Source organism: Fundulus heteroclitus, chromosome 12 (genome assembly GCF_011125445.2).
Source record: "Fundulus heteroclitus isolate FHET01 chromosome 12, MU-UCD_Fhet_4.1, whole genome shotgun sequence".
Taxonomy (NCBI): Eukaryota; Metazoa; Chordata; class Actinopteri; order Cyprinodontiformes; family Fundulidae; genus Fundulus; species Fundulus heteroclitus.
The window spans coordinates 24,112,927-24,140,883 of record NC_046372.1 but is presented as its reverse complement, the minus strand read 5'-3'; the positions used below and the strand labels follow the sequence as shown (position 1 = coordinate 24,140,883).

At 39.8% G+C, this 27,957-nt stretch overlaps 1 protein-coding gene across 1 annotated transcript; it reads right to left on the bottom strand.

Annotated features, from left to right (window-relative positions):
• Positions 1 to 100: 100 nt before the first annotated feature.
• LOC105928187 (serine/threonine-protein kinase N2) lies at positions 101 to 27,851 on the bottom strand. Its single transcript, XM_036144330.1, has 20 exons — positions 27,131 to 27,851; positions 26,745 to 27,024; positions 23,326 to 23,477; positions 21,994 to 22,207; positions 18,665 to 18,793; positions 15,393 to 15,505; positions 10,053 to 10,196; positions 9,841 to 9,916; positions 9,558 to 9,750; positions 8,431 to 8,566; positions 6,933 to 7,003; positions 6,786 to 6,843; positions 6,610 to 6,701; positions 5,208 to 5,384; positions 5,057 to 5,119; positions 4,895 to 4,971; positions 4,666 to 4,808; positions 3,795 to 3,902; positions 3,303 to 3,383; positions 101 to 2,009 (listed from the first exon to the last, which is right to left on the bottom strand). Exons 2-20 carry the CDS (start codon positions 26,881 to 26,883, stop codon positions 1,806 to 1,808), a joined length of 2,370 nt encoding a protein of 789 aa, XP_036000223.1. The 5' UTR covers positions 26,884 to 27,024; positions 27,131 to 27,851; the 3' UTR covers positions 101 to 1,805.
• Positions 27,852 to 27,957: the final 106 nt, after the last annotated feature.

Here is a 27,957-nt window from a genome sequence, read left to right as displayed (position 1 = left end):
AGACGTCAGAAATATGTAAATTACATTATGAATAGAGTGTTAAAAAAGAAATATGTAAATTAAAACATAAAAAAAAACTTTTTAGTTTCACTTGAATTCTTGCTAAAATCTTGTATTTTGTTTGAGAGATTTCACATCTTTTTATGAAAAAATATAAGTACCTTATTTATTTATTACATTTTCAGCTGCACTTTGTACAAATAAAAAGATAATTAGTTAAAATCAGTTGCTAAATTAAATGTCAGCATCATAGAGACAGCTGATCCAAATTAAAAAATTATAATTACATGACAGTAATAATATTAACCTTTATTTGTCACTACAACAACGATTGTGATGAAAAGGTTCTCTGTATTTAACCCATCCCTCAGGGGGCTGGGGTCTGCCACTGTGTGGCCCCTGGGGGCCACTTCTAGGGCTAAGGGTCTTGCTCAGGGACCCAAAGTGGCAGTCTTTGGGATTTGAACCAGGGAATTTGCAGCCTCTCCAGAACACAACCACCCTGCTGTAACCTCTAGGCAATCCCATTAATTAACTAATTAAGTCAATTAAGATCTATTTTCAGTCCATCAGCTCAGATTTAGGATTATATTTTATTACATCCTGCTGGTGCAACATCACCTAAGAATATTCCTGCGTAATTATCTACGTTGTCTGCAACTTCCTACTTTATAAAGCTAATAGCGAGAGAGAGAGTGAACGTTTCGAACCCATCTTTAGTAAAATACGTTGCATCTCTGCGGTTATTCTAGATTCATTTTGTCTTCTTGTTGAGCTAGAAAAATAAACTATTAAAGTGTTTTACAGAATAATATCAAAGATGAAACATTTCATCTGCAGGCGCCTCTCAGGACAGTCAAGGTCACCGCAACAACAGCGAGAGTCAGAAAATAAAAAAAATCTGAAAATGAACATTTAAATAGGAGACTTTAAAGGAATAAAACACGTCAAACAGAGTTAACAGGACGTTTGTCACACAGAGAAGTTCTCGGATTTAAACACGAACGTCTGGAAGCCCTGCCCTCCCCCCATGGAGGACGTCCACGGTTATATTTTCCTCAATCATCCCTCGTTCATCTCAGTTTAACGTATTTAATCGGTCCAGGTATGTTTTATAGAAAAACTGCTATGATAACTGATGTTGTTTCTGTTTGTTTTGCTTTGGACTGAAAGTCGGATCAGAGTCTAATCCTCCACACGGATGATAACGTCTACTGTCACGTCCTCTGCTCCGTTAAAAATAACCGACTGTTGACCTAATCGACAGCTAGCTGTTGATTGGACGGTGACTTGAGAACAGTCAGCGGAGATGCATTGATTGCTTTGTCCCGTCTGTAAATGTTTGAGCTGCAGAAATGGCCATAGATCTTTTTCTATTCAAAGACACAGTCAAGACTGGGTCAGGAGAACTTTCTTTAAATGTCATCCAGTGAGATCGAATCTGATTGAAAGATGAAAGTCCTGCTTGTTAAAGCGGATCAATACCACGCTCCGCTATGCTATGCTTACTTTGTTCTTTTTTCTGACAACTGGTTTTCTTTGATAATCAGTCACTGAGGTCTGAATGGTGTAACAATCGAGAGCAAAACGAGGTTACCAGAGTCCAGAGTGGGGTTGGTGTTACACCAGTTTACTGTATTAATGACCAGCTAATACAGCACTAGAAAAAATGATAACGTCAGTGTTCTTCTGCTACTGGAGGAAACACTGGATGATTATACTTGGCAACATGCATATTTGGTACCTGTTTGTTACCCGTCGAAGCGGACGGCATCGCCCACAATTGGGTCTCCTCTGTCCTTCGTTCAGCCATGCAAAGCACAGAAGTCAAAGTCCGCGAAAGCCTCCTGCTGCTCTGCAGAGAGGCTGAAGGGCTTGGAGGGAGGAGACAGGACCGGCTGGAGGCGGGTGAAGTCGCTGTCGAAGTTGCTGACATCTGTGGGCTCCTTGATGGACGGCACGAAGGGCGGCTTTAACTTCTTGGCCATCAGGGCTTCCCAGTCGATGGACTGCAGAGTTTCATGAAATCAATTCAATTCACTTCAATTTTATTTATATAACAGCAATTTATGATACATGACATCTCAAGACTCTTTCCAAAGTCAAATTCCATCAGATCCTCCAGGTTGGTGAGAAAGTTTCCTCTCTAAGGAAACCCAGCAGGTTGCATCAAGTCTCTCCAAGCAGCATTCACTCCTCCTGAAAGAGCGTAGAGCCACAGTGGACAGTCGTCTACATTGTTGATGGCTTTGCAGCAATCCCTCATACTGAGCATGCATGAAGTGACAGTGGAGAGGAAAACTCCCCTTTAACAGGGAGGAGAACCTCCAGCAGAACCAGAACCAGGCTCAGTGTGAACGCTCATCTGCCTCCACCCACTGGGGCTTAGAGAAGACAGAGCAGAGACACAGAAAGCTCAGAAGCTCACATTGACCCAGGAGTACTTTCTATGTTAGAGAAGACAGAGCAGAGACACAGAAAGCACAGAAGCTCACATTGACCCAGGAGTACTTTCTATGTTAGATGGTAAATAGTGGATGATCTGCCTCCCCTGATGATGTCACAGCTAACAGAACACCAGACCAGGTGTACCTTCTATGAAGAGAAATGACAGAGAACAAAACGGTAAAAGCTGAAATAACAACAATGCAAATTGGAGAGCAGTAGGAGAACTTAGCACTCAACCAGAACCTTTGTCAAAAAGGAAAGTTTTAAGATTAGTCTTAAAAGTAGACGGGGTGTCTACCTCACAGACCAAAACTGGGAGTTGGTTCCACAGGAGAGGAGCCTGATAGCTAAAGGATCTGCCTCCCATTCTACTTTTAGAGACTCTAGGAACCACCAGCAGACCTGCGGTCTGAGAGCGAAGTGCTCTGTTAGGAACATACGGGGTAATCAGAGCTCTGATATATGATGGAGCTTGATTATTAAGGGCTTTATACGTTAGAAGGAGAATTTTAAATTCTATTCTTGATTTAACAGGAAGCCATATAAGGGAAGCTAAAATTGGAGAAATATGATCCCTCTTGTTGATTTTCATCAGAACTCTTGCTGCAGAAATCAAACTCAATCAGACATTTCCAGATGCAGACATGGGTCACAAATACCAGCTTTAATCCCAAAGGTCACAAAGAATGAGGAGCTTATCTGAGATGCTTTGGTAGGTTACCATCAGATTAATGCTTCATAGGGCTGAAGGTCTTTCACATCAAGGCTGCTTTGATCAGACATGTTTGTCTGATCAATGTTTCACGTCTGAACTTGTATTCATCTCCATGTTCAGGAAAACAAATGTGATTTACCTCGAAGAATTTCTCTCCTTTGACCTCGTTTGCATCTCTCTCTCCAGCTCCGAGTCTTTTCAGAGGGTTCTTCTTCAACAGCTAAAAACACAGAAAAGTTGTTTTAGAACATTAGTCTGGAGGTTTTTATGGCCTCTCCAGAGCCTTTTTATTCCAATGAAAGCATCGGTGAGCACCTCCTGGTGGAGAGATGGGTGGACTTGGTGTGGATTGAGGATCTTAATTAGCGGTACACGATGACACGGTACACAAGTGTCATCGTTTGTTAGTTTCAATAAATAAATACACATTTTACGGTTGTTTTTACTTTGGTCAGCAGCAAAAAAATAATATTTAAAAATTTTTAAAACTCAATGTTGATGTTTAGACGTAATCTTAAATAAAAATGCGCCTATAGTTGAGAATGCAAATCACTTTGGCGTTTTTGTGACATTGGGACAGCCAAATGTCCCAGCTGCACCTGAATGCAGCACGAGCAGCTGTCCCCATTACCTTCTGCATGATGGAGACGGCATCGGCCGGTAGAGACGCTGGGTACTGCACGTCATCGTTTACAATGCCATCGAACACCTCCTCTTCATCTTCACCAGGAAATGGAGACTAGCAGGGAGGCAGAGCCATGCCGAGTCAGCGTTTATGTTACAAATTATTACATTTCAGAAGTAAGTAAACTTTATACATGTAGCACTTTCACAGATAAAAATCACAAAGTGCTTTACAGAGTGTAATAAATACCAAATAGAAATATCTCAAGAACAGCTAACAAGGATCAAATTTAAAAAAAATACGTACATTTAAGTAAACGCTTGTCTAAATAAAAGTGTCTTCAGCTGCTTTTTTGTCTTAGGGACCTTCAGAAGGTTTTGGCCCGAGGACCAGAAGACTTCTCAGGCCAAAACGGAGGGCTGTCCATTAAAAGCTCTAAAAGTCCAAGCTAAAATTTTAAAATCAATCCTAAATTTGACAGGAAGCCAATGTTAAAAGCCTCACTGCAGCGTTCTGGACCAACTGGAGACGAGTGACGGCTGATTTGCTAAAATAAAGAAAGAGAGAATCTACACAAGAAGAAATAAAAGCACGAATAATCATCTCCAGGTCCAATTTGAAAATTATTGCCCTCAATTAGAGATATTTCTAATTGTTTAACTAAAACTTTTGAACGGTAATCCAGGGACACCGACGGGTCAAGAAGAACACCAAGGTTTCTTAGACTGGGTCCAGGGAACCGAGGCGTTTGATCACAGGTACCAACCGAGCTGAGGGCGGTATCCAACAAGACTTTAGGGGTTTTTCTTGTTCGTGTTCACAAGATTAAAAAAAATCTCTAAAATCGTCTGATTGGAAAAGATGGCAGTCCACCCACCTCCCCAACGAGCATCTCATAAATGAGGACGCCCATCCCCCACCAGTCCACAGCCCGGGTGTAGGTGTCGTCGGTCAGGACCTCAGGGGCCAGAAACTCCGGAGTCCCACAGAAGGTGGACGTCTGATCTCCGTGACCCATCCCTAGCGCAGGTAAGGAATATAAAAATCAAGGGTTCCTTTAAGAACCGGGCCAACGATTGATGCATTTGGTGCACGATCAAGTTTACCTTCTTTACAAAGCCCAAAGTCTGTGATTTTGACATATCCCTCGGCGTCCATCAGTATGTTATCCAGCTTCAGATCTCTGTAAAAACCAAAGCGCGTGTGCAGTAACGTCAACGCCACCGTTTGGGATGACGCGGCGCCGCTGCGGCCACAGTGTGACCTACCGGTAGATGATCTTGTTCAGGTGCAGGAACTCTAGACCCAGGAGGACACATGCCGAGTAGAACCTGTGCAGAGCAACCGTTGGTTAAACCGCAGCCAGCCGCCCTGAAACAGCAGCAACAGAGATCTGAAGGTCAAGAGTCCGATAAAGACCTGGTCTGCGCTTCTGAGAAGACGTCGCTGTGGATGTGGATCATCAGGTCGCCGCCGGGTAAATACTCCATGACAAAACACACGTGGTCGGAGGTCTGGAAGCAGCCGTGGAGGTGCACCAGGAACGGGTGTCTGGAGGCGTTGATCATCTCGAAGATCCTCTTCTCGCTCATCAGGCTGCAGAGACCAAAGCAGGAGAAGCTCAGGAGGCTGGAGACAAACATCGACCTGAGGCGGCCATGTTGGTTCCTGGATCTTAGAGGAACCTCAGAGGAACCTCTGACCTTCATCCATCCATTCATCCATTCATCTATTCATCCATCCATCCATTCATCCATAAATTTATCCATCCATTCATCCATGCATCTATTCATCCATTCATCTATTCATCTATTCATCCATCCATCCATTCATCCATAAATTTATCCATCCATTCATCCATGCATCTATTCATCCATTCATCTATTCATCCATCCATCTATTCATCCATCCATCCCTCCATCCATCTGTTCATCCATCCATCCATCCATCCATCTCTCCATCCAACCATCTGTTCATCCATCCATCCATCCATCATTCATTCATTCATTCATCCATTCATTCATTCATCCATCCATTTATTCATTCATCCATCCATCCTTCCATCCATCCATCCATCCATCCAACCATCCATCCATCCATCCAGCCATCCCTTCGTCTTTCCATCCATCTAGTCATTCATTCATCCATCCATCCATCTATTCATCCATCCATCCATCCATCTCTCCATCCATCCATCCATCCATCATTCATTCATCCATCCATCCATTCATTCATTCATCCATCCATCCATCCATCCATCCATTCATTCATTCATTCATTCATTCATTCATCCATCCATCCATCCATCTCTCCCTTCGTCTATCCATCCATCTAGTCATTCATTCATCCATCCAACCATCCATCCATCCAACAATCTATTCATCCATCCGTCTATCCATCCGTCCGTCGCTCCGTCCATCCATCCATCCATCCATCCATCCATCCATCCATCCATCCATCCATCTCTCCCTTCGTCTATCCATCCATCTAGTAATTCATTCATCCATCCAACCATCCATCCATCCAACAATCTATTCATCCATCCATCCATCCATCCATCCATCCATCCATCCATCCATCCATCCATCCACCCATCCATCTCTCCCTTCGTCTATCCATTTAGCCTTTTATCCATCCATCCATCCATCCAGATGGATGGATGAACAGATGGACGGACACAACAATAGGATGTCTTGCAGCTCACTATCAAGCTTATTTCCAGTCCAACATGGCGTGTTAGTGTTATTATGTCATTTGCTATTTAGCAAAAGCCTGAAATCTAGTGTAGTTTAGTTTTTTGACCTCTTGAAGCTTCACTCACCTGTCCGCTTCGTCGCGAGTCACAATGTCTCTTTTCTTCAAGGCTTTAATGGCGTACAGTCTTCCTGTCTTCTTGAACTCAGCCAGTAGCACCTGCTCACAGGAGAAATGGACGAGAAACGTCAGGACAGGAAGTTTTATACTGAGCTCAGAGAAAACAAGCATTTTATCTGTTACCTTTCCAAAGTGTCCGCGTCCCAGAACTGACGTGTATTTAAAGTCTTCCACCTTCATCCTGCAGAGAAACAGACACAGATGGTCATGCCTCGTTCAGGTGTTTGCACTTTATAAGATGCATGTAGATCTGTAGATGTGACTGTTTACTTCAGGGTGGATACAGGCTGATCCTCACATCCATCTGCAGTGTTTGGACTGGATGGATGGTGTATGGATATCTGCAAAAAAAACAACAACAAAACAAATTTAGATTGTCTTTCTTTTGTTTGTTTTTTTACCTCTTCTGCTTGTTTTACCAATTCTCAGAAATAAAGTGAGATTAAAAGAAGAGGCTGTAAAACCAACAACAAGCGGCCCTGAGAAGTGAAAATACTTTTATTAAAACCTCCTCTGCCTCAGAAATTTAACAAATTAAAAGAATTTTAGTTGCCCATCTCTGTAGTTTTTATTTCTAACACTAAATAATTAAAAAGATCTGAATCAGTTTGATTGTGCAGGTTTGTGCAAACAAATGAGGAATTTGATTCACTTTCCTCTGGATGCACATTTTAAATATATAAAAGTTAGTGGGGAAACTATTTCTTGAGTTTTTCATTGATATATACATTGTTTCTACTAAAGAAGAAGACAATGTTGGATTAGGGCAAATATTCACGGTGTGAATCTATGCCTCCTGACTCTAGATCTGTCCAAGTCCTCGATGTAGGGAAGGTCAGCCCTGATGATCCTCTCTGCAGACTCTCGTTGCAATTTGGACCGGTCCTGTTTTGTGGATGACCCAAACTACACAGTGATGGACGGACTGAACGATGGCGGCGGAGAAGATGATCAGCATCTCCCGGAGAAGGCAGGACTTCTGCAGTTGCTGCAGGAAGTCCAGTTTCTGCTGGGCCTTTTTCAGAACAGTGTTTATCAGGGCTAGACGATAATTCAATAACAATATTTATCGATCCATAGACGTGTATCCATGATATAAATAAAAGGATCAATAAAAAGTTCAATAGATTGACAGTTTTCCTTCCTTTTGCATTCTAGCCATGTAGGTTAATATTACATCCTCCCAACCAATCACAACGCAGACCCAGGAACCAAGCCCCGCCCCCTTCATGGAGTTCAGAGAGCATGCATTCTATTTTTTTAATAAAAACTTGTAGCTTTGGTAAAAAGTTGGTTGAATAAAAGGTTGAGTTTGAATTTAGTGTTTGTGTCTGTATCTAAAAATAAGTCGCTAAGCAGCAGCATACACTTCGCTCTCAGACTGCAGGTCTGCTGGTGGTTCCTAGAGTCTCTAAAAGTAGAATGGGAGGCAGATCCTTTAGCTATCAGGCTCCTCTCCTGTGGAACCAACTCCCAGTTTTGGTCCGTGAGGCAGACACCCCGTCTACTTTTAAGACTAATCTTAAAACTTTCCTTTCTGACAAAGCTTCTAGTCAGAGTGGCTCATGTTACCCTGAGCTATCTCTATAGTTATGCTGCTATAGGCTTAGGCTGCTGGAGGATATCAGGGCCTATTATCATCAGTTATCTGAATTACAAAACAAAAAGTTATTTTACCTTAAATGAATAAACATAATTAGAAAGTTACAGATTCATATTTAACTGAATTAAATCAGCCTTCATTGCAGATCTACGGACACTCATTTACCAATTTTTCTTGCAGTGGAGGCACTGATGATGTTTTTTCTTCTGTGGCGATTCCATTGGGGGAGTTTTCTTGCTGCTCGATGCCGATGGGAGGCAGCTGGTCCTCAGAGACGCTCAGCCTGATTAACGGTGTTTCGCTGAACAGACATAAAGCAACAACATCAGATCGGTTACTTCCCTTGGATTTACAGTATCAGTGCTAAATACAATAATATATTTTTAAAAGATTTCAGCATAAACTCTTTATGAACGACATAGACGTATTCACAGCCCTGTGAAAGCCCCTTGTCCCTGACGTTTCTTTAGTGAAGCTGATTTAAGCTAAAAGATGCTAAAAAACAACAAGAACACTGACTGAATTAATAAAATAATATATGATTATCCTCATCCTCAAAGACTCCTCCCACCCAGCGCATCGTCTGTTCGGACGGAGGCCTTTGGGCCTTTGCGTTACGGGTCGATGAAAGCCTTCTTTTTATCCATTGCCCATCAGAAATATACAATATTAATGGGTCTGCTGCTACTGTTACGATTATTCCCTGCGATTTGATTATAAGTCACATAATGACAATAAAGCTTCCCAATTCTAATTCCAGTCCTAGCTGTAAAAGCATCTTCTAGCTAAAGATGTATAAGATATGAGGCTCTTGAATCGCCTGAAACTTTCTGCTCCTTTTCCTTTACCCAGAGCAGCAGTTTGAAAAAGTCCCGTTACACATTTCTTGTTCTTTTTCTGCATTTTTTGTCTCACATTAGATCATCTAACACATTTTAATATCAGAAAAAGGTGGAATGAATTTCCCTTATCATTTATGAAGTAAAAGCTAATATATACAAAAGCAAAAAGAGAAAATAACCTGAAGTGGGGGAGATTACGTCTTCAAAGCTCTGTAAAATATCTTTTAATGGGTTTATACACATCGATGAAGGCTAATAATACAAGCTGCCCACGTCATAATCTCATAAATTGAAAGTTCAATAATTCATCACTTAAAAGCTATAAGCTGGACAAACTGGAGCAAATGACTGAAAAACTTTCAGAAGGTTTTAAGAAATGTCGAATTTTAAAATATTAGGACGATAACTTAAAGGGGACAGGCCATTCTTTACAGGGCTGTAGCTTCTGACCTTGGCGGTGAAGATGCCGGTTCAGGCTTCCTCTCCGTCGGATGCGGGGAGCTGTTAGCGATCAGGTCGGACGTGGTGGAGAGATGCGAGCTGAAGGCGGGGAAAGAGCTGTAGTGAGGGAGGATGCTCATCATCAGATGACCCCATGTGGCAAAGTTCATGTTCATCTGAGCAGCTCGGAGGAAATTCTTCCCTGATGGGGGGAAAAAAAGAAACAAAAACAGCAAATGATACAAAACTGGTGCAGAAACAGGAGTAAAACAAACGAGCTGCCTGTTTTTACCTCTCTCTTTAGTGAAAATGCATCGTTGGCGTCTCAGTTTCGGCTGCCGCTCCACCACGGCGTCCATGAACTGGAACTGTGACATCCAGAGGAAACAGATTTCACACATTTCCTTCGTCAGCGCCATCATTTTCCCCACCTGTGTTTTATAGCCTGGTCGCCCAGTAAGGATGACACGGGGTCACCGTCACAGTTCACTCTGACCAAGATACCTGGATGTGGAGGAGGCCCTGCGGCTCCAGGTCGAAGCCCTGGCTGTGATCCGGGTTCTCCAGAACCTCCTCCAGCCGCAGGAGCTGGACCGCGCACATCGCCCTGCGGTGCCGGCAGAACACGCAAACCTCCAGCTCTCGAGACTGTGGGCAGATTTTCAGCAGATGCACAAACGTAACCTGAGTGACTGAGGGGTTGATCAGGAGGACATGTACACAGGATGACATTTTTACACATCTACAACAAAATATATGTTTTTTAAACTCGTCTTGTGGAAGAAAAACAACCTTTAAGAACCTTTAAGAACAATAAATGCGCCTATTCTGCAGATGATCAGTTGAAAACTGCACGGAGGAGACTGACACCTGCTGGTTGCTGATATAACTGCAGCAGCTATGAATCTTTGAAAAGCGGTACAACAGCGCCCCCTGCTGTTTCCCAGCATATCCAGCAGATTGTGTGCTGTTCCAGGAGCCCAGAGGCATGCAGGTATTCTGTCATCTCTGTCTAATTTTAGTGTGGGTTATGCAAAGGTTATTTCAATTCAAATGAATTCAATTCCATTCAAAAACATTGTATTAATTCCAAAGAGAAATGTAAAAAAAAAAATCAGTTTTAATACAATTCAACCCAAATTCGTTGTGCAAAAATGCTCCAGAAATAACAGGGAAGTGCAACTAGCACCTCAGTTTTTTTTAGATTTTGTTTTTTAGGTTTGTCGACCACAGTTTTCAGCTACTGCCGTTGCATCAACGCCACACGCACAAAGTTTCAAGCATCCAGGAAACAAGAAAAACGTGTCGCCTGTGATGGTGCTGCCGTCGGGGACCTAGAAAATGTTCAGATGTCTGAAACAGAAGGGCCCGTCTGAGTGTGGGTGGCGTGCGATGGAGCGAGCAGGAGAAATGACTCACAGAGCGCTGTAACCAGGCTGGCAAATGTCTGCTAGACCTTCTCTGTGTGTTTTTTTTATAGTCTGTGTCACAAAACAGACGCGTATCTGACGAAGCGTCAAAATCACTGATACCTGTCATCTAACCGGCGCCAGCCAGCTGACAACCAGCAAGGTGTCCCAGATATGACAACTCTCACCTGATAGAAAGGAGAAAACTGTAATAGATCAAAGAGTCTGATTTATATTTAGTTTGCAACAACGGTCCCTGTTCTTCTCCTGTTTATACTTAAAAAAAAAAACACAAGGCACCTAATAGAGACCTGTGCAGGTTTTTTTTAAACTGGGTGAATCATTTATTAAAGCCCCATAATATGAGGAATAAACTGTGCTGCAGAAGAGTGTGGAAGAAGCAAGAATGAAACAAACGATCTTTAACTTCCGCTCTACAAATCCATCTGTAAGTATCTTAAAGCCATTAAGGCTGCGGTCAGATATAATGGCCTGTTAGGCTGCCTTATAAAAGCTGAGCTAACAAAAATAAACCTTCCCTAACTCTGTTTTTCCTTTAAAGTGATGGATGGATGAACAAATTTAATTTTCCTGAGCTTTTGGGAGTGTAATATGGTCTGTTGTGCACTGATGAGGCTGTGTTAATGTCTAAAGCGAATACTAAAGGAGCAGCTCATGGGCGGTCAGCTTTGCTCAGAAACGGTCAGATCAGAAAGCGGGTTATCTTTCTACGTAGGTTGTCCTTTTATGTAATTCATATTCTCCAATCAGCGGCTCACTGGCTGTGAGTCCCCTTAGCTTGTCTGATTGCTCCGCTCCAGAGGAGGAAGGCGGAGCAGACGGCAGACCCAGATTAGCCTCCTTGTATCGGCTTGAACACGAACCAGACGGCGTTGACGTCACGGAGCACGAAAGTCATATATTCAACCTAAAACTCACTTCACAGCGGTTCCTAAAAAGGGGAGCTGAACTGTCCGAGGGTGGTTCACCCACTCCCGAAAGACGAGAGGATCACAGGAGAGCTCATGGGGTCTTTACTGGAGACGGTTTCCTGTGGAGGAATTCACGTCTGGGTTTTGGAACAAATAGATTTTATTTTAAAAAAAGAAAAGCTTCTGTATTAATAGGGAAGGTGGCAACCGCGACGCTGCCATTAGCCGTACGCTTATTTCATTTCTGAATGCTGTCAAATGTAAGGAAGGTGTGTTCGTAACTGAAAAATCCAGCTGACTAACTGACCAGGCAGGAGCATGACTTTCCTGTTGCGGTGTGGCGGGGAGCTTGCTTCGGCTCCTCGCCACACTGCGGCGCTGTCTATGTGTCTTTGTATTTATGTCCCACCGCTTGAATCGTGCTGCCAGGTTAAAGCCTTTGGTCAGGTTGGCCTCCAAATATGGTAGAGCTGCATATCATTACCGCAACCACACTTTTTTTTTTTTCCTGAGGACGGACATTTGGCCTGACAAAACAACAAGCTCAGGTTATTTTTTGAATTGGAGAGTTTACATATGCAGCAATATCCACTACATGAAAAGGTTTCTACAATGATGTCATGGCACCTTTGATGTAACTCCTCATCTTTGAATCTTTTAAATCTACATTTAGTCCCTGGATAAGCATCCCAGGCTTTTAAGACTTCTGTAATTTAGCCACACTCGGTCGGTTTTAGACGCACATCTAATCAACCAAGGATATTTCAAAACAGAGGAGTACTTGAACATTTCTGCTTTATTAACCTGAAGAACTGAGTCAGGTTTCAGAGTTCCCCATAGCACCAAAACAGCACTAGTGAAAGAAACCAGTGACATTATCATGGACTCAGACATTGAACTTGGCTCCACAGTTGTTCTGTTAGAGCAACATTGAATGCAGCGGCTTCTGGTGTTTTCTTACAGAGATCCCAACACAGTGTAGAAATCAAGAGAACAGCTACAACATGTATCTGACGGATACCAGCTGGATCATGGTAATGGTGTTACTTATGCGCCAGAGTTAGTTCTGGAGTACCACAGGGTCCAGTACTCGGACCAGTACTCCTTATAGAAACTTTGGTAGAAACTATTAGATAAACATAGAATAAACTTCTAATGTTATTCTAATGATTCTCAGCTACATTTATCCCAAAAACCCAGGTGAATCCCATCAGTTACTTAAACTTTGTATTGAACAGAAAACTTGGCGCTATGACAGAAATGTGGATGATGTGGTTGATTTTAATTATTTTGGACAAAGTTTCTATCTTCTCTCACTCTGGCATCCAGCAGGAACATAATGAGTCTTGCTGTTTCCTTTGACAAGGATATGTCATTTAAATACCATAATATGCAAGTTTGTTGGTTTATTTGCCTGTGCAATTTTGTCAAAATTAAGAAAATATGGCACCCGGATTTTTCACTTCTATGGTGGATTATTGTAATTACCAGAATATCAAAACTCCATTTTATCACAGAGATTGTCATATTCCCAATGAGGTTTAGTTACCATTGGACGCAGGTTATAAAACTAGGCTTAATATGTTATTTTTAGATAAAACATTAGACTTTAGTGCTAGCTTTGGGAGTCTCATACTCATTTTGCTTGGACATTTGATGTATTTCTTTGTTTCATTAATGTAATGTCTGAAGAAATAAAGTTTTTAAAGATAGCAGTGTTTTGCTCACGAGATTGAAATGTAGTAACTGAGTTTTGAACAAATGTTCAACTGCCTCAGATGTTTGGGGTATATTTTATATAAATAAACATTTTATGCTTGCTAAAAATTTATTCTAGAATGATACGAACAAGTTTAGTCTCATATTTATAAAGATTAAGTTTAATTCCCTAAAAATGGCGAAACTCTGCCCCCCGCTGACATAAAAAGGTACCTTCAGTCTGCTCGGGTGAACTCGGGGCGCTTATTTTAGGCTTTATAAAATCCAAAATCTACTGCTAGATCAACTTTGTAGTTTGTCCTTCTGCTTGTTTCCTATTTTTGAACACAGGCGTAATCAGCATCAGCATTAAATACACTACAATGATGCCAGTGATGAGTCTGCATCAAAGAAAGTAACAAAAGGTGACATTGTAAATGGGTTTGAGCAATTTAAGTAGTAAGCAATTTTAATTTGTAGTTGTTTTTTTCATGTAAATTCTGATTTCTTTTTTCTAAACCTTTTGATCCATTGTGTTTAATTATTCATTATTCAGTTACTACGATGAACAGAACCCTCCATGTTTTATTATAGCTTCCTTGGCGGAAATATTACATGATTTATTTCTCTAAGGGTATATAAATATTTCTCTTAGCCATTCTTCAGAATAGGAAAAACAAGCAAACATGTCCTTTAAGTAAGGAAGATGTGTGTTGATCTTCTAAAGCTGGGGAATGGCACCAAGAAAACGGCTCAAACATCCGGGACACAAACTGTTTCGATCTTCACCTACAGGGCGGCGCTACAGAGGCATTATAAGCTTATTGGTCCAGCAAATACACCCTTTTTCAGACTGTTTTTTTATTTATGTTACAAGGACAAATATTGTCATTTATTGTATATATATGTGTCTGAAATAAATAAATAAAGTCAAGAGCACCATTTACAGAAACCAGCCGCCACAGAGAAAGTTTCTCCCCTCAGGTCTGTCTCTCTGATAAACACTTAACAATCAGATTACTGAAAACGCGCATATTTGCACTAAGCCAACCTTGTCTTCCTCTTTTGTAAAAAAACACTGCATACGATGGTGGATTTTTTTTCCCCCTTTAATAATAAAAACCATTTAAAAACTGCATTTTGTGTTTACTTGTGTTGTCTTTGACTGATTAGTTTAATTTGTTTGATGTTCTGAAACACTTATGTGTGACAAACATGCAAAAAACACAAAATCAAATTTCCCAATTAAAAAAAGTACAGAATGCAGAAGAGAGAATATCTTAGATTTCATGTCAGTGGGATGGATGATATTAGTTATGATATCAATAACGACCATTTTGCAGGACGGGATAACAACAATGACAAAAAAAGAAATCAGGACGGGGTCAAACACTATTTTACACCTCTGTAAATACATATTTACAAAACAAAATGATTTCACTGTTTAGATATTTATATTTAAAAATATCTTGTTTGTTTGTTGGCACATAAATCTGATTCTGAATCATCCAACTCAGTCACACATTGCTTAGAATCTGAATATGCACCTTTTAATAACTTTACAGTATTTCTTTTGTTTATATTGCTTATATTTTTTAATAATTTTTTGGGTTTTGTGTTTTTATTCTTGTGTGAATCTGCTTCCATTTTCCTGTTGGGACGCCTGATTATCCCCCAGGGACAATAAAGGATGTTTCTATTCTGCTCCGTTCTAATTTTGCTCCCATCTACGCAGGAAAACGAAGCGCCGGCGCTCGTTTTCTGGCAGCACCGGTGTCTGTGTGGGTCGGCAGAACCGGACTCACCCGCTCCAGTTGGACGTAGAACACCTGATCCCAGCTCAGCCGGCTCTCTGCTGCCCAGCCGGTCCGGCCGACGACTCTGCCGTCCAGACGAAGCACCGCGCTGACCTCGGCCGCTAAGACAGACAGCAACAGATTGATAATGTTGATGTTGATAATAACAGAAAAACTGGAAACGCAGTGTGGACCAGAACCGTTTGAGATTTACACTTTTTAAAGCTTTAATTAAAGCAGTTTCTCTTCTGAGTTGCATAGCAGTAGACAAGAGCCTGGCTGACTTTAAGAGCTTATTATGGCATCATATTTGTTTATGATTAATTTAATTTATTCATTTCAGAGCACATGTGTGACCATTTCTGAGACAAGCTCCCAGCATCCTTCAGTCAGGGTAAAAACAAAACCAAGAGTCTCTATTTGTCTCTGTTTGCCTTGAACAGATAGAGCACTCTTCAATGATATCACAAAGATAATGAATAAATAAATAATTTATTAAAATCAACTATTTAAAAAAGACACTAATTCATTAAAAAAAAGCTAATTGCTGACAAGTTTTCATTGGAAATTGTAAGTTATAAAACACAGTTTTGTCACGTTGAGGTCGAGGAATGACCCAAATGCAGGCAAATTAGTAAGTGTAGGTTTTTAATAATGAAATTAAACAAATAAAATCAACTGGCACAAGGAACCGGGCAGAGAAATGAATCATGAGGGGAAAAAAAACAGCAATGAGGAATGAAAACCAGGGAGTTTAAACACAGGGGGGAGTGTTGGGGAGGTGAAGCAGAAACAGGTGAAGGTAATCAGGAGGAGAAGAACTGCTGAGAACAATGAAGACAGATGGAGAATTGAGATAAACTGGACCTGAAGAGAAACACATGGGGGAGATAAAACTAAATATACACATAAATATACACAAAAACACAATCCACAACAGGATTAACTGAAATGGGACCAACTAAGAAATACAAACAAGAAAGATCTAGAAACAGAAATAAAGACAAAAACCTAAACACCTTATACTAAAATAATAATAATAATAAAAGGAAATTACTAAATCGATCACAACCCAGACCACAGCTAAAAAATCAAGTTTTTTAAAACAGGGCCATTTTAGATTAGAAAAATCTGAAGGAACCATCAATGAATGTAGGACTTGCACCACATATTTAGCATTTTTACTCAGATTTATGCCATGTTGCCCTGCAGTTCTCTCCATCAATGTCAACTTTTTCATTCCATATTCTTGCTGCTGACGTGGCTGTTTGTGTTTTTTTTTCTTAGTTTTTTCTCTTTGCAGGTGTCCACGGTTGTCTTTGTCCATTTTCACCAGGCTGATCATAGGAGGAGTTTTCTGCAGCAGCTTGTTGTTGGGTTTTGTAATTTCTGTCCTTGCTATCCATCTCCCCCCTCTCCCTCTGCAATGTTTGGCCTCAGTTTGTACATAATACTTTAACAGCAATAAAATAAATCATCCAGGGTTGGGCGTGAAGGGAGGATTTATAGGTAAAAAGCCTCCCTTGGTGAAGCAAAGACGTTTGGCATCACTACAGCAGCCAGAGCTCCGTTCTGCTGCCATGAAAGAAGAAGAAACGGGTATGCATGATGGATGGATGCAGCTGAAACATCTGAAATCTGCTACTAAAGCAGCTTCCAGAGGGAAAAATCATAGTAACTAACCTTCATTTAAACCTTGAGAAGATTTCAAACTCATCTAACACCTGCATGTTTAATTTATCGTGAATATAAGTGTGTTAGATTAATATTTAAACTGTAAAATGAACATGTTTTGCACCATTTTCTAATAAATAATGCAATGACTGATCAATATTACCTTGACGGTTTCTTAGAGAGGAGCGAAGTTAAAAGAATAACCTATTTAGGGTTCCCCAGATGACCCAAAATTACTGACTTTACGATCTCAGACATATATATACTTGTTTTAATATAGCAGATTCCAGACTTTACTCATGGAAAAAGATTTTTACAACTTTATGATAGAAAACATTCAATTTTTTTTCTCACAAAATGCCATCATGACCATAGCCTTAGAATTTGTTGATATTTACTGTTCCCTGGCCAATAATGTATTGTCTTTAATCTACAATGACTGCAATACATTTTCTTTTGCAAATTACAAGAATAAAGTCATAAGATTAAAGAACATTGTGAGAATAAAGTCATATATGAGAATAAAGTTGTGATATTACAAGAATAAGTTAAAAGAAAAACCTTTATCTTCCTAATTTCATTCAATAACTTGTTTTTAAACTGTACATACAGAAAAGGTATTTGTATAAAAAGAATACTCCATATTAATACATTTACTGTCAAGATCAGATGATACAAGGCTTACTGAAAGGCGTTCTTAATGTTAGGGATGTAAGAGTACAAACATTAGCTCAAAACTAGCTGCATGCTTTAATAGGGTAGGGTACAGCAGTAAAATAATAACAATAATAAATAACTTATTGTTTCGAAATTACAAAGAAGTGGACTAGCAAAAGGCAGCAGGTTTTGTATAGCAACTCCTCTCCTGGTAGCTTCACTTCAATAGAAAAAAAAACCCGTCAGAGATATACTTGTTTTAATATAGCAAATTTATACCTTTAATTAAAACTTTTTGACATCAGAAAACATCTTTTTTTTCTAGCAAAATGGGAAATTATTCTCAAAAGTTCTGAGTTGTTTTTTGTTTTGTGGAAATTAATGTCTCCCTGGCCAGTGATTTATTGTCCTTAATCTAAACTAATTTTTAGTTTTTGGAAATTAGAAAGTCATAATATTGTGTGTTCAAGAATAAAGAACCTTGTGAGAATAAAGTTATGATATTATGAGAATAAAGTCACACAGACGTTTGCATAATCTTTTCAAAGTCCTGACACTAATAATAATTGTGTGCTGATTTGCTAAATGCTGATTTGCTGCTGTTTGTGCAGATCTTTCCTTCTTATGAACAGAATGTTGTTGTTTTTATTCATAAATATAGATGCAGAGGTTTTAACACAGTTGTACATTTCATTTAACCCAAGTAAGCTGTTTTACAGTATTTTACAATTTTCTGTTGTGGACTTTCCCATACTTGCTGCTGATTCACCAGAACTGTGGGACAATACATGTTATTCTATTCTAATTTATACTAAAGAATAATTATAGCAACTAGTTCTTTTCCTGCAATTTCACACTGTTCTCGTCATAAAACAAACCCAGCGACGGTAAACTGTGAAACACAACGACAAACTGAACATCTGGGGATTGAATTTAAAACGTTTCCTCACCTGCAGAGCCGTCAGTCTTGTGAGGAACAGCCGGACCGTTTTCAGAGGGAAGCGAAGGATTTTCCTGCTCCGAGTCTGGAGGAGGTTTCAGTAAATCCTCACATCCCAGAAGTCTGACTTCAACTTTGCCTACAGAAGAAGAAGAATGTGAGTTCTTTAGCTGATCAAATCACGCCCACGTCTTTCCTCTGTGGCCAAAGAAGACCTGTTACTTCATAATTAGACCTTTATTTGAATAAATGGCTCAGACTCAGGCCTCTAATCAGCCCCCGTCTGGAGAGAGTCACGCTGAGCCTCTTCATTTTCTCCATTTCTCTGCTGAATTAACGGCAGACGAGGTCAGAATCACCTCAAGTGTTCTCGCCCTTTCTCGTTACTCCCTTCTGACAGATCTGCTCCTCATTACATCATCAAAAGCCTTTTTTTTAAGCATCAAGCTCAGAGAGAGACCGGCTTACAAGTGAACTGTCCAAAAGCAGCAGGATTACACGTCCTGATTATCTGCCGCCAGCAGTCAGCGGAGGATAAATCAGCCTGAATCACTCTGACTGAATATTAGACACAAAAACCCTGGAGAAAATTTTAAAAGGTAAACTTCATCTAATCGTACGATGTAAAAATTAAATAATTTTTAATATTAAAATTATAAAATGGTATCATTATTGATAATAAATAAAATTTTAAAGTTATTATTGTTAATAACAGCAATAACGGGTGATAATATCACAATAATAACAGTATTCTTAATAATAAATTGAAAATAAATTATTAATAACATACCACAAAAATAAATTGTAATAATAATAATAATAACAAAAACTATTATTATTGTTATTATTATTATTAGTAGTAGTAGTACTAGTAGTAGTAATACTACTACTCGTCTACGTATAATGATAATTTTTTTGTAATTCAAGCAAATATTTATATATTAATGCCTTGTGCTGTTCTAATATTAGGCAATAACAATAATAAAAATAATACATTTAATGATAAGAATTACCACACATAATTAATATATATATATATATATAATTTAACATGTAAAATAATTAAATGTAAATTGTATTTAACTACAGTATTATACTTTTAACTTTGAAGTATTAGCATTTTCAAATAGGTTACCTGTAATTTACCTCTAATTTACTGAGTAAATGTGTAATGAGTTCCCTATCAGAAGGAAAATAGAGACAATTTTAAATGACCACACTTGTGGTTAATGATACTAGTTAGCTAAGCATAAAACATATTAATGTTAATAATTAATATTGTACCTATTGAGTGTTTTTTTTATTAATAGTAAATCTTTGTGTAAATAGTTATTTAAACAACAAATCCTAAAGATTAAGAAAATGTTGACACACAACATAAAATGTAACAATAAAAATCAGTCCAGATGATATTTACAGTAGTTTACAATATTAATAATGCTTTTATACAGTAAAGAAAAACACTCCAGCCTGTGTTGTGTTAATAAAACCAGTGGCGCAAATAAATAATAAATCAAAAGTGATTTATTTAGGTTTTAAGAGAGCAGCAGCTCTTTGTGATCATCTCTAGTTTTCCATTATCTTGGAAAATTTGTAATTTTTCAACAGGAGTTAATGGAAAATTCTTAAGAGACAGAAAATACAACGGAAATATATGTTTCTTTAATAAAAATGGAAAAATCTGGCTTAATATTCTCCTGTATGCATTTTATATAACGTTTATTGGTCAAAACTGGACTTCAATAAAAAAAAATTATCAATCAGTTGGAAATAATAAAAAAATGATGTGAAGAAGGAAGATTTTATGCTAAATGAATTCATCAATGAGTTTGTTTCGTAACTAGTTTGGTTAAAATGTTCAATTTCTTATTGTTGTCGCAATGACATAAATACAAAATAGTTGAAGGATATGATTAAAATCTATTTTTTAATGTCAGATGTAGTTAGAGAAAATAACAAATTACTATTGTGGCTTGAAAATAACAAATTATCCCTGAACTTTAACCAAAAGAAAACGTATGATATTTAGAAACCATAAATTGAATGACGACATTTGTGCATTAAAAGATGTATATTTCTAGCCGTAATGGCAGAGTTAACTGGAAACTTCAGGTCCAATACATTCATTAAAGAAACCATCAAAAGGGAATCTTTGTCCTCAAAGAGCTAAGTTTATACTTGAACCCAATTCTGTATTCTGCCACTGTGCAGAACTTTGGGGTAACACAACAATTCTCACTAACAAACCATTAATAACACTCAAAAAAAGAAAATACAATAAGTAAAGTTGGTTACCTGAAGCCCACTGACCCTCTAATTACTACATCTCAACCGTTAAGATCAACGGGTATAGTTACGTTTCCTACATATTATGTATGAAAAGCAAGAAATGATCAATAACCCAAAAATAATTTGATTTATGGCAGGAGGTTCATCCGTTAGGGAGCTGGAAGCACAGAAGGTAGGCGCCGCCAGGAAACAACGCTCTGCATCAGTCTGTGGGGCCGGATGTGAATGTGCAATTAAAGCAATGTCCAAATATTAAAAGTTTCAAATCATTACGCAGAAATATAATAATCAGTGTGCATAGAAACCTGGGCTGAAAGGCGATTACCGGTGCTTTCTTTGTCTGCATGTGGGTACGTATGCGTATCGTGTAAATATGTAAAATATGTATTTGTGTTTATTGGGTTATGTTAAATCTATATTAGTCATTTAATAATAAAATAATATATGTATTTACATAATTTCTAAAACTATGATTACAGATTATATACACTGCAAAAAGGGAAACAAAAGGTAAGTCATTTTTTTTCTTGAAATTAGTGTATTTGTCCTTGATTTGAGCAAGTACTGTAAATAAGATTAGCTGTCGATGGAATGAGTGTTTTTACCCCTAAAATAAAATAATGAGATATATTCACTTGCAATGAGATGATGTAGATGAGTCGTTCCTTTTTTAAGTGCAGAAATCTTCTCCCATTGGCAAATCAGTTACACTTGTCCGTTCAAATCAAGAACAGATATACTCTTTTCAAGAACATTTTATTCACTTTTAGTTCCCTTTTTGCAGCGTAGTAAACAGAAAGGCAGGATGTGATGATGCAGGAAGAAATGTTCTGGTTACCTGCATGTCTGTTCAATAGATAGATAAACCCCCTTAAAAGGGACAGTTTATATTAAAAATCATTTATATGTAAATATGTAAGGTCTTAGCTATGGCTAATTTCCATCTACAGTCACCTGACTGTCACAGACGCCCGTCCCTTTTACTTAAACATCAAAACTCCTTCAGCTTCCATTTCCTGGGCTGATTTTTGACTAAGGATAACTGCTTACCGGTTAAAGACGCCGGGCGCATGGAGAAGACGGACGGCGAGGAGGGGAGCGGACACGCCGGTTTGGGGTCCTTTGATGGCAGCGTTCCCTCCGGGGCATCGATCCCATCGGCGGGCAGCCGCGGACCCTCGCGGTTCTTTTCCTGCAGCCATTTCTCCAGGGACAGTCGCAGAAGTTCCAGTTTCTGGGAGGACTCCTGCACCCGAAACTGAGCCTGAAAAGAGGAGAAAGCTTTCCTGTTGTCACGTTAAACCTCAGCATTCATATAATCACTTCTGTTTTTACCAAGACTCTTTAAACCAAAATCCACATAGAGGTAGCTGTGAAAAAGCGTCCCCCACCCCCTACGCAGATCTCTTCTGTTTATGCATTTTTCTGAAACTTAAATACTTAAATATATAAATGGAATTAGACGATAATGATGACACCCTGTCTGTAAGAAGGAGGGTTACCGCAGGTCATTCATTCCTGCTGCTACAAGATTATATAACGCTGCAATATAATAGTAACCATAACCGTAATAAGTCACGTGCAATAACTAATGTACAATAATACGCAACTCATGTGAATTCAATCTCTGGAATATACGTATAACTACAACTGTTACAATTACTGTAATAAGTGTTTTTTTGCAGTAACTACGTACAATAATGTGCTATTGTCAACACAAAGGTCATTTATTCCTGCTGCTACCTGATCATACTTCACTGCTTTATAACTGTAACCATTATAGCAATTACTGCAACCATGCACCATAGCTGCAACAATAACTGTAATAATTTATGTGCAATAAGATATTTATACAAGGTGCTATAACCTGTGCAATATGCCTGTGCAATAACCATGTATAAAGTGTTTAATAACATATGTGCAATAACCTTTTTATACATAGGATTGTATAGAATTGTAAATAGCTGTATAACTTTGTTTAACTCCTTCTTCTGACTTTTGACTATTGAGCTGATGGGACGAGTGAATTTCTCCATTGTGAGATCAATAAAGCTTATCTTATCTTATCTTAAATGAAATAGAGAAAGCAGGTGGATAGCAGAAATGCTGCTATCCAATCCAGCCTGGCCCTAAAAGATCAACCCGTCTGTCCCTCACACGTTCCCTCCTTGGTCTCAATCCTAGCAGAGGTCCGTTCCAGGAGTGCAGAAAAAACCCAGAACATTATTTAGAACCCCGCGGGCCTCACTGCCTCAGTTAAGATCAGAGTTCATGATTTAACAACAGCTGGGAAAAGATGGCCTCTAAAACCAAAACCACCGCTGACCCGAAATGCACCGGGGGCAAAAACTTTACCACAGGACTGTAAAAACGGAGTCCTACCTCAGCCAGAGCGTTCTGGTCCAGCTCTGAGATCCCCTTCAGCTGCTTCACCACGTCTTTGTGCAGCACCAGCGCGTCGGTTTCCCTCTGCATGTAGAGCTGCAGCTCCGCCAAACGTTTGTCCACTGGACCGACGGCAAGCGGGGACACTGCTGGGAGGAAACGGAAGAAGAGGTCCAGCTGAAGGCTCCTTTTATTGCTCAGAAGTATCAGTCACGAAAAGAGCTCCTCAGATGTTCCTCTAACATTTTCATTAGTAAAGAAAACACTGAACCGTCATTTATGAAGGAAAAGCAAGTTATTCTACTAAACGAAGCAGACAATTAAAATGTTAGTTTTGCAGCTTTCTGTTGGCTTTCTGTTGTTATAATCCTTAAAGCGACGCAATAAATCACATTTTATCTCACAAATACGATGCATGTAAGGAAGCCTCAGGAGAATAATATCACAGGGATGCATTACTCCAAGTACTTAAGTCCCTTTTGTTGAATATTTCATGAACATCTGTAGCTTCAGTGAAGCAGATCACAGCTGCTTGTCAGGCTGAACCTGCTGCAGAGCCGCTCCAAACTACAAAGTCGTTTTATTATCTACCTTAAACTTACCGCTGACTTAGACCAGGACCAGGAAGGGCATATTTTTCTAATAATCAATCTAATTTATTCAAAAAAGATGTTGGAATGGGTCTAAACTTCAACCGTTTTTTTACCTTTAAACCTGTAATTACAGGGCATGCTTATCTATAGAGCTATCTTTCCATAGACTATATTTTGCATGTGTCTTTAGAGAAATGTATAACATCTGTGAAAGGAAAAAATACAATAAAACAGGATAAATGAAGCTGCTTGAACAGCTACTATGAGTTAGCCTCTAAGAAGGCTTTAAAGATGTAGTGCAGTGGTATTTTATTTCCACTAAAACATGTAGATAATTTTCAAAAAAGCGACTAGTGACAAAGCTAGCGACTTTCTTCTGTTATTGGTGACTTTCTGTGAAAGCACCAATGCCAAGGCAGCAGTGGGTGCTGCTGTGAGCCCTTTGCCACTTCTCCAGACTGTCTCCCAGAGAGAAGCTGCTGCATCGTCCTGAACCGCCTGCAGCCAGAGCAAAGAGAGCAGAGAGGAGAGCTTCTCTGTTTCCACATTGCAAATGTGTCCCGTCCTGGAGTACAAAGCGGAATAAAATATAATGCTTATAATATGTAGGGTTTTTTTTCTCTGAAACTGTTGCAGCAGAAATAATTCCCTGAATTTTAATAACACACAACTTCAGTCCCTTATTCCCCTCGTTCTCTCAGTGCCTCTGATAACTGTTGTTTTGGTAAAAATGTTGTCTTATGTGCTGAGGATTCACACAATGTATTAAAATTGATAAATTATGTAATTTGGTATTGAGAAATAACTATGTTAAATTGAAACATTTTAATATGTTATCATTATACTAACATTCATTACCATATAAACAAACAAAAGTACTGAAAATAGTTACCGTTGATACCAGATATCGGTAGCTAATTGGTTTAAATGTTAAAGGTACCTATTCCTAATATTCAGCCGTATTTGAGTTGCATGTGGGTTCATCTTTACATGTTTGAGTTGGGGTTCAGTGACACAGGAACCATTACCAATGGGCCTGGGCTCATCATTTGTCCATCTGGCTGGCGAAGTAAAGGGTGATGCAGCAGTCCTGCAGGGAACATTACTGGAACTTGGAAATCTTCTTGATTGCAGACCTAATACCCCCCCCCCCCCCCCCCCCCTTTACTGTGTGCTTTTATAACATGGAATGAAGTCTTTTCAGTTTATCCTCTTCATGAACTTCACTTCCTGTGTTTTTTTCCCCAACAATCCACTATTTACATACTCCTTAACCATTTGGATGAACACCTATGAAACATTTAAAAATAGATCTAGTCAAAGAACCCTGATTAGTTCCCTAGTGTGATGTTGCCAGAGGGATGCTTGCATTGAAGCTTGTTTTTTTGGAACTATTTATCTGGATTAAATCCTAATTTAAACAACAAAACAGTAAAACAGACCATTGCATGCTGTTCTATAGGTGATAAACGAAATCTATTTCATGCTAGTAGCTTTAAAATATATTAAAAAAAAATTTGGGGAGGGGAGGGGGGGGGGGCAAAGGTTTTTCCGTAAAGAAATTAGGATACTGTGAAAATCTAAACAAATGTGATTATATTTGGACTGGATGTTTTGTTTCCGGTGTTGTAGGAACATAAATTCAACTCACTCGCAAAATAAAACTAACTAACAGATTATTTTTCTAATAATAAGTAACATCTTGCAAAATTCATTACAATGAACAAAACTGAAAACGTTACCTATTTCGGTAAAGTGCGTGTATTTGCAGTTGGAGCAAAGCACAGACAGAAATGTGAGACGAGGATGGTGATGGTTTAATGATAAGAATAAGAAGAACATTTATGGAAGAACTGGATGTGGAGCACCGGCAGAATTAAAAGCAACAACAGGAGCAAGAGAGGAAGAGCAGGAAAACAGATAATACCAGCAGTATCCAGCAAAGAACAATGACAAAGATCTTAAATACTGAGGGAAGAGTGGAGAATGACATTGGATGCAGGTGAGTTGTTTAGAGGATTGTGCTCAGGCAAAATGTAAGCAGGGAACCTAATTAACACAGAGGAAGCTGAACCAAGGTACAAAGAAACTACTAAACAAGAGGGAAAACTAAAACTGACTAAAGGGAATAAACTGGAACAGAGCACAAGAAATAAACTAAGAAACTAAAGCTAATGTGAGGCACGTGTACGGCAGGACCTTTTGGAACATTATAAGCAAAAGGGAGATGATGAAAACCCAAACACCTAAAGATTGTAACTACTTATGAGTCATTTTAAACTAATTACCTGGTTAAACCGCTTGTTTTGATTCATAGCTCAATTGTTTTATCATAAGTACAAACATAGCCTGGAGGATTTTTAAAGATGTTCTCCAAAACTGAAGTGCCATACCTATCTATCTGTCTGCCATCATTGAGCGGCATATTATTAATCTATGACAAGCTCTATTTAATGGAATCTAAATAGAATCAGACAAATTACACTTCTAATAATAAGCTTTTAGAGATAAGATCTGGTGTTGGATTAAAAATAAATTTCAATCCGAATGTTAACTTTTCTGCTAAACTGTATAAACATTTAAAGTGATAATCCCCCAGACCTGAAGTGTGGTGTTGCTGTTCTCTGCCACCGAGAAGAAAAGCAAAGCATGACTGCAGAGTTATTCATCCTGGCCAGATTTGTGCTTCATCAAACTAAAAACTAAACAGCTGTGCTGAATTTTATGATCGAGGCTACAGAATAAAGTAGATTTTTGTTTTTCTGGTCCCACTTTGAGGAGCCAGGGTTTATTTTGTGTGTGTTTCCTCCCCTCTGGACTGACCTCTATGAGCAGAGAGGTTCTGGTTTCCTCCACCTTCTCCTCCACCGCCGCCGGCCTGGGTGACTTTGACGATCTGCAGTCGGATCAGCTCGATCTTGGAGCGGCTGTCCTGCAGCATCTGCTGAGCTGTGGACAACATCTGATCCCCGGATAGCCACGGCGCATCCAGAGGTGCCAAGCCTCGGCGCGTTGCGCAAAAAAGGGGAGCCGTCGCTTAAGACCCCTTCAGCAAAAAAAACGAAGAAGAAAAACAAAACATGTGGAGGAATCTGGCTGCGACCTGGACAAAAACAAAAAGCGTGAGAGCAGACGCGTAAAAAAAAAAAGTGAGAACAACAAGTTCCAGGCGGCCAGGTGAAAACAGGATGACTGTGCAGTTCACCAACCGCGGGATGATTCTTCGCTCCTCGCCTTATAAACACTAATTTGTCATCCTAAGTGGAAGTGGATGAGGGGGGGGGGGGGGGCTTCTCAGGTTGCAGGCGTCCACCTTCACTATCCTTGAAACACAACAAGTCCTGGGATGTCACGGCGCGTTCACAGACACCCTGGGATCAACCAGCGCCTACATCTTGGGGCTGGGCGCGCAGGGCTGGTCGTGATGTTTGTTTTCACCTCCCTGCAGCCTCCTCTGCAACATCCACTTCCCTCTGCATCCCCATCTTCTGCTCCGTAACAAATCCTCCCCCTCTCTTTCTCTCTCTTTCTCTCCCTGTGTCTCTGTGCGTGTGTCTTGTCTTTTTAAGAGGGATTTCTTTCTGCACAGAAAGCCGCTGCTGGCTCTGCTCTCGCGGCGCTGATTGCCTGCTCTGGGCTCAGCATTGGCCGCTGCAGGACCACATGTTCCCGTTCTGCCACCAACCAAAAAACCCCAAACTGCTGCTCTCTTCGGGACCAGGCGGGGCTCAGGCTGCGGGGTCTGGGCTTAATCTGCCCCTCACACCGGCAGAGACGGACAGAGCCTGCTGTGGGTTGCAGGGCGCATGGCGTTCAGCTCTGCTCCCAGACAGCGAGGAGCTGGATTTGTTGCCAGCAGTGAATTCCCTCTGCGACTTTTGACAAGGACACACAGCAGCCCTGTGGTTGTTGTGGTCTTCCTCCTCCTCCTCCTCCTCTTCCTCCTCCTCCTCCTCCTCCTCTGGATTTACTGACATAACTTGACACTAGAAGGCAAAAATCCCAGACTAGTAAACGGAACAACAAAAATCCCCCC

Coding starts and splice junctions, on each gene's coding strand:
- LOC105928187 (XM_036144330.1), bottom strand. CDS start 26,883: ATGTTGTCCACAGCTCAGCAGATGCTGCAGGACAGCCGCTCCAAGATC. Junction 9,917..10,052: donor AGGGCCTCCTCCACATCCAG/GTATCTTGGTCA, acceptor TGGATGTCACAG/TTCCAGTTCATGGACGCCGT. Junction 9,751..9,840: donor CATTTTCACTAAAGAGAGAG/GTAAAAACAGGC, acceptor TCCCCCCATCAG/GGAAGAATTTCCTCCGAGCT.